General features: G+C 46.8%; 1 protein-coding gene across 1 annotated transcript in view; it reads left to right on the forward strand.

Moving 5' to 3' along the window:
- PTPN21 (protein tyrosine phosphatase non-receptor type 21) overlaps window positions 1-7,559 on the forward strand; it is a 45,226-nt gene that overhangs the window by 9,965 nt on the left and 27,702 nt on the right. Inside the window, exons 5-8 of the mRNA XM_004699064.2 lie at window positions 3,863-3,950; window positions 4,496-4,584; window positions 5,496-5,583; window positions 6,368-6,447. Coding sequence (XP_004699121.1) covers window positions 3,863-3,950; window positions 4,496-4,584; window positions 5,496-5,583; window positions 6,368-6,447 — 345 coding nt within the window. The remainder of the gene's footprint in view (window positions 1-3,862; window positions 3,951-4,495; window positions 4,585-5,495; window positions 5,584-6,367; window positions 6,448-7,559) is intronic.

Raw genomic sequence — 7,559 nt, forward strand, 5'->3', positions numbered from 1 at the left:
ACCACCCATTTATCCCTCTGCCTTTCAATTAGCCCCACATGTGATTATCGGCCAGGCTGGCACAATTAACTAACTCACCTGCCTAGAATACAAAGGTGTAGTGGAAGGTTTTATGTTAGCCTGGCGAGGCCAGGATTCGTAGGCAAAAGGAATAACTCATAAGTATTGAGTTGACTTGGATTCACAGCAATCCTATTGGACAGAGTATAACCGCCCCTTTGGTTTTCTGAGGCTGTAAGTCCGACAGGAGCAGACAGCCTCAACTTTCTCCTGTGGCGCAGTTGGTTGGTTCAAACTGCTGCCCTGGCTCTGAACAGCCCAACCCATCATGCACTATGCCACCAGGGCTCCTCCAACAAGATGGGTAGAACTCACTCTCAGCATGCTCAGCAGGTAGTCGGTTTTCAGTAATGCTGATGGTCGTCTGACAAACTACAGTGGAACTTGATCTATTTATAGTTGTTAGGTGCTGTCGAGTTGGTTCTGACTGACAGCAACCCTCTGTACAGTGGAAGCAAATACTGCCTGGTCCAGCGCCATCCTCACAATTGTTTTTATGTCTGAGCCTATTGTTGCCGCCACTGTGTCAAACCATCTCATCGAGGGGCTTCCTCTTTTTTGCCATCCCTCCATTCTACCAAGCCTGGCGTCCTTCTCCAGGGACTGGTCTCTCCTGGCAACATGTCCAGAGTACGTGAGACAAAGTCTCACCATCCTTGCCTCTAAGGACCATTCTTGCTGTATTTTTTCTGAGATAGGTGACTGCCATCTTCTTATGGCAGTCCATGACACTTTTAACATTCTTCACCAGCACCATAATTCCAGAGCATCGATTTTTCGTTCTCCTTATTCAGTGCCCAACTTTTACACATATATGAGGCAACTGAAAATACCATGGCTTGAGTTAGGCACATCCTACTCCTCAAAGTAACATTCTTGCTTTTCAACACTTTAAAACGGTCTTGTGCAGCAGATTTCCCCAATGCAATGTGATATTTGATCTCATGACTGCTGCTTCCATGAGCATTGTTGTGGATCCAAACAAGACCAAATCCTTGACACCTTCAATCTTTCTCTACTTATTATCTGTTTACCTATTGGTCCAGCTGTGAGGTTTTAGTTTTCTTTAAACTGAGTTGCTCTCCTGATGGACACCCTTCCTGATTTTAAACCACGAACTGCTCGCTTGTCTCTTTGCACACCTGCAAGTTGATCCATGCAGGAGGTTTGCATGAGCATAATGAAGTGCTCTGGAAGGAGGTTGGCCATGGTTTATGATCTACACAGTGGAATGCCTTTGCACAGTCAAGGAAACACAAGTAAACGTCCTCAAATCCACTTCTTTCTGATAGTTTCTGCTTTTAGCTAAGATACATCTGGCATCAGCAATGACATTCCATGTTCTCTTCTGAATCTGGCCTGAACCTCTGGCAGCTCCCTGTCAATGAACTGCTGCAGCCTTTGTTGGATGATCTTCAGCATAATTTTACTTGCATGTGATATCAATGATATTGCTCTAGTTTGAGCATTCTGTTGGGTCACCTTTCTTTGGAATGGGCACAAATATAGGTCTTTTCCAATCAGTTGGCCACGTAGCTGTCTTCCAAATTTCCTGGCATAGCTGGGTAAGTGCTTCCAGTGCTTCTTCAGCTTATGGAAACATTTCAATTGCTGCTCCATCAATTTCAAACCTGGATCCTTGTTTTGGATTCAGGATCCTTGTCTTCCTTCAGTACCATTGGATTTTGCCCATAAGCTACCTTCTGAAATGATAGAATGTCTATTAGTTCTTTTTGATAAAGTGACTGTATATATTCTTTCCATCTTCTTTGGATGCTTCCTACATCATCTGATATTTTACTCATAGATTCTTTCAATATTTCAAGGTGCGGCTTGAACTTTTTCTTAAGTTCTTTCAGTTTAAGCTGTGCTGATCCTTTTGTGGTTTGCTAACTCTAGGTCTTTGTGCATTTCATTATGTTTTACTTTGTCTTCTTGAGCTGCCCTTGACATTTTCTGTTCAGCTTGTTGACGTCATAATCTCTTCTATTTGCCTTAGCTACTCCACGATTAAGAGCAGGTTTCAGGGTCCTTTATGACATCCATTTTGATCTTTTTTTTGTTCCTGGCTTCTTAATGACCTTTGACTTTCTTCATGAAGGAGGTTCTTGATGTCATCACACAGCTCACCGGGTCTTCAGTCATTACTGTTCAATGCATCAAATTTGTCCTTGAAAGGTTCTCGAAATTCAGGTGGGATAGACTCAACGTTGTATTTCGGTTATTGTGGACTTGTTTTGATTTTCTTCAACTTTACCCTGAACTTACATATGAGCAATTGGTGGGCTGTTTGACAGTCAACTCCTGCCTGGTTTTAGCTGCTGATACTGAGCTTTTCCATCATCTCTTCCAATTTGATTTTTGTCTATTTCATCTGGAGAAGTTGATGTGTGTAGTCACCTTTTGTGTTACTGAAAAAAGGGATTTGTGATTAACGAGTCATTGGTCTTGCAAAATTCTTTCATGTGATCTCCAACTTCGTTTCTATCACTAAGACCATACTTTCCATATATCATGTATGCTTGAGTATAAGCTGACCCGAATATCAGCCGAGGCACCTAATTGTACCACAAAAAGGCATTACAAATGTGCTGAAAAACTCAGCTCATACACGAGAATATACAGTACAATTTCTCTAGAACTTCCCCTTTGTTTCCAATTTTTGCATTCCAACTGCCAATAATTATCAATGCATCTTGATTGCATGTTTGGTCAATTTCAAACTGAAGCTATTGGTAGAATTCTTCAATTTCTTCACTAGTTTTTATGGATAGTTCATAAATTTGAACAATAGGATTTGCTTGAAGGTGGATAGATATAATCCTATCACAGACAGCATTGTATTTTAAGCTGTATCTTGAAATGGCTTTTATGTTAAATGCAACGCCATTCCTCTTGATTGTGTCATTTCCAGCATAGAAAACCATACGGTTTTCTGATTCAAGGGGCCAGTGCCAGTCCATTTCAGCTCATTAGCGCCTTGCATATCAATCTTTATTCATTCCGTTTCATTTTTGATGACTTCCAGTTTTCCTAGATTCATCCTTTGTACATTACAAGTTATGGTTGTTAGCAGATTTTTGCAGCTGTTTCTTCTCATTTTGAGGCATGCCCGTGAGTGAGTAAAGGTCCCAAGGACGTCCCTCCCACAGGCTTTCCTCTGTCCATGTCATTCATTATGTTTGACGTTGCTTTGAGAAGGCAACTCTTGCTCAGCGCCTTCTGACTGAGGGGCTCATCTTCTGACAGTGAGATATTAAAAACCTCAATGCTCATGAGGTTTTTAGTATCCGACAGTGTTTTGATTCTGTGCCTAAGGCTGTTAGCAGCTTACTCCTCTGAAGTGGACAGCCTATCCCTTATTTGTAGTCTCTTCTTCATTAGAAACTGCTGAAACCTGTTCACTCTAGGCGACCCTGCTGGTATTTGGAATACCAGTGACATAGCTCCCAGCATCATAGCCACATACAAGCAACTACAATACAACAAACTGATAGACACTCACTACCATCCAGTCAATGCTGACTCCTAGTGTGATCCTATAAGACACAGTAGAGGCAGGTGGGTTTCTGAAACTGTAACTGTAGAAATCCCTGTCCTTCTCCATTGGAGCTGCTGACTTTGAACTGCTGGCCTTGCAGATGACAGCCCAATGCCTAACCATTACACCACTGTAACTGATAGACACGTGGTGGCTATTTATAGTCTTGGATGCTAAACAGATTCTTAGTATTCTATGCTCAATTTTAGGAAAGCATTTTCCACTTTGTTAATAGTCTCCCTCCCTGCTTTTGGGTCGCAGAGGGCTCCCAGCCCCTGATGCGGAAATGCTGTACATGCAGGAGGTGGAGCGGATGGACGGCTATGGTGAAGAGAGCTACAATGCCAAGGTGAGGCTGGTGCGGCAGCAGCGGCACCCTCTGCAGCGTGTCTCCAAGGTTCAAGGGGGCCCTGATGTATAAAGAAAAGCTGCAGAGGAGCACAAGTCTGACATTGTCCAAGTAGGTTTGTAGCCCCACACATTTTACTTTTGCACTTTGTAACTTCAACCCTGAGGCGGGCATCCACCCCTGATGTGCTGAACCAGAAGCCTTGTGTTCAGCAGACTCTAAGACTTCTGTAAGAATCCCTTGGGTGTCTTGCCAGAATTAGATTGTGATTCAGTATCTATGGGGTGCAAATGGAAACTCAAAAGGGGTGGGGAATGAACCTGTCGGAAGCTCTGCTTGAAACCTAGTACTTTACTTACTTACATACATACATACATACATACATACATACATACATACATACGACCGGCTGGAACAGTGAAGGCTATTTCCCTTCAGAAGAGTTACTGTGTAGCTCTCTCTGAGAAGCAAGTTCCGGGAGGGGCAGAGGGATTAGAGTCGCTGGGGAGTCAGGCTTTCGGAAGCTTTCTGCTCTCCCCGCTTAGGATAGCCAAGGGAGCGACGTCCACGTCTGCGCCGGCCTGGAGGGGATCCTCGTGAAGCACAAGAGCGGGCGGCCACCGCTGACCTTCAGGTACATGGACCTCTCTGTGCAGGCCTGTGTGTAAGATGTGTGGACCTTTTCTTGCCCTCAGGAGCCCAGGTGGCAGAGTGCGCACAGCTCTGCAGGAGCTCAGCAGCTGTTCCCAGGAGAGAGGTGGCGGCTGGCAGCTGCGAAGAGCAGCCTTGGGAACCCTGGGGGCGGCTCTACTCTGTCCTGTGAGGGGCACTGGGGATTGGAAGTGCCTTCTCTGAGGCCATCATTCATTTTTATGTGCATTCTGCATTTAATTTCTGGTTCCCAGTGCTCTTAGTGCAGTGTGCTAAGCAGTGGGTTGCTGCTAACCACAAGGCGGGAGGTTCGGCCCCACCAGCTGTTCTGTGGGAGAACAATGAGGCTCTCTGCCCCATAGCGATCTACAGGCTCCGAAACCCTATGGAGCACTGCTATGGAGCACTGCTGCCTGGAGGGCTGCGATGAGTCAGAATGGACTGGACTCATGGCAGTGGGTTGGGTTTCTTGGGGGGAAATCTAGGGCTTTCTTCTGACTTTAGTGATGTGTGCAGCATGTGCTTGCTTTCACTGCCTCCCCCCACCCCCTCCATTCCCCCTGCCGTGCTCCATACCTCAGCACCGACACCAGTCTGGCTTTCGTGCAGTGGAAGCCCAGTACGTGTAGATGCATGAATGAGCTCTTGGTTGCCAGCTAAGATCATCAGGCTTAGGAGGACAGAGAGATTTTGCAGCTCTTTTCCCTTTTTATATACTTGCCTTTCTTCTTTGCAGCCAACTTTGGCGATGCCCATTAGTGAATGAGTGCTAGCGAAGCCAGCTCTCTTCTCTAAACTGCTTCACACATCCTCACTTGTGAATCCAATTTAGGCAGGGAAGTTGGCACCTCCTGTCCCCTCCTCCATCTTGCTGTGCTCTCTGCTGCTCTCCAGGTGGTCTGACATCACCAACATGTCCCACAACAAGGCCTTCTTTGCTTTAGAGCTGCCCAGTAAAGAGGACACCGTCCAATTTCAAACCGTGAGTCCGCACTAGGGGTCTGCGTGGGGCGCGGGGTGTGTGCTTGGGTATGACATTGCAATGAGCACATTCTCGAAGCTTTTTAAGTATTTGAGGATGCTGCACGATTCCGTGATAATCAACATCATAGCAGATGGCAAAACACCAGCGTTCAGTAAATATTGTGGAAAGAATGGAGAGTCCTTGGAGAATGCAAGATCCCTGGTAGTGTACTAGCTAAAGCACTCAGCCACTGACCAGAAGGGGTTGGCGGTTCAAACCCACTGGCCACCCCGAGGAAGGACGCTGTGGTAGTCAGGTTCCACAGAGATCTGCAGCCCTGGGAGCCTTCTGGGGCAGTTCTGCTCCGTCTACAGGCACACGAGGAGGCAGTGGGCTTGGCTTGGGTTGGAGAAACACTGTCTGGGCCTTACAATTTAAGGAACTAGCTGAGGAAAACCAAGGGCTGATATCTTCATTCTGTTGGTAAACAAAATAGCTGTGTAAATGTATGATCTTAGCGACGCTTGACAAAGGCAATCTCCCATCACGGAGCCAACTGCTTTGTTGAAAACTACCTTTAATTATCCACTAGTCAAGAATGGAGATTGGTATTTCTAGCATTAAAAAGAAATTAAGTCATCTTGCAATGAAGTCATCTTAAACTAAGGATCAGAGCATTTATGTTCTGGAATTGGCCATGTAAATCCTGATGGTAGCTTTGAAAATGGAAGACTAGTATGTCACCCAGTTATGTTGTCCTCCTGTGACCTGTCATGTGATGTTATGCCCTTTTGTCTGCTAGGAAGACATGGAAACAGCAAAATACGTGTGGAGACTGTGTACTGCCCGGCAGAAGTTTTACAGACTGAACGAGTGCAGCCTGTGAGTATCGCGGGCTCCAGGCCTCGGGAGGGAATGCTGGCGTGAGCATCCTTGTGGAAGATGGACAAGCCAACCCTATCCCGAGCACATCCTCTTATTCCATGACTCTTATTTCCATATTACCTTGTCATGTTAACATATTATACAAGCGTTTCACCTCCTCTTATTTTATCTTTGGGCCACTGCATATCTGTCTTTTTAAAATTTTTTCAACAAGTTTTACCAGTTTTTACAAGGATATTCTTTTTTTAAAAGTCATGCCTTGGGCAGCGTTTTGAGCACTGAGAGAGGTTGGACTTTGGGCAGCCTTCTGAAGACTGCAGGCCCTCCTTGCCCAGGCCATCCGGGGTGCGCTGGGGCTGGCTCGGCATTCCCAGCAGCACCCTCTCTCCAGGAAGTTTCCCTTCTGAGAACCCTGGTCCTTCACCCAACGTTCCGCACTGCTCTCCGCCCCCCAAGTGAGAGCCTCCACAGAGTTGAGTGACCTTGCTTTCCCTCCAGCCATCCCCATAACCTTCACCCAGTCTGGTCGCTTCATGAGTTCTCTCCCTCACTCAGGCACCTGCCCGAACGTCACGCTTCTCGCTGCCAGGACACCACTGGCTTCCGGTTTTCCTCACTCTCGACCGTTGCTTCTTTGTGGGAACCTCTCCTCTGTCTGCTCTCATCCTCTAGGGATTCCACCCCATCTCATGGCTGCAGTACCCTTGGCTCCCTGCAGGGCAGCACCCTTGATTCCAGGCCTGGCTCTCGGAGCTCTCCACGCCTGCATCTGCTGTCCTCTTGGCATCTCCAATCAGGGACCCAAGAGCCACCTCAGATTTGCTTTGCTTAAGCGAGGGCTCTCGGCTCCTTCCTGATGGTCCTGTCCGCACACCTGCTTCTTCCCTCATCTTTGCCCTGTGACACCTAGCCCACCTAGTTCCTCAGGCCTAAATCTAGAAGTCCCACGGATTCCTGTTTCTCTCAGCCCCCGTGCGCTTCATCAGCACCTTCTATCAGCCGTACCTTCCAAATACACCTCCGCCCCATCTGCTAACCACCTAATGCCAACCACCTTGGCCTCTCACTTGGAATATTGGGGCAGCCACTTGGCTCGGTGCCTGCCCCGC

The sequence above is a fragment of the Echinops telfairi genome, unplaced genomic scaffold (assembly GCF_000313985.2).
Source record: "Echinops telfairi isolate 266 unplaced genomic scaffold, ASM31398v2 ScPeMD7_18;HRSCAF=68, whole genome shotgun sequence".
Lineage (NCBI taxonomy): Eukaryota > Metazoa > Chordata > Mammalia > Afrosoricida > Tenrecidae > Echinops > Echinops telfairi.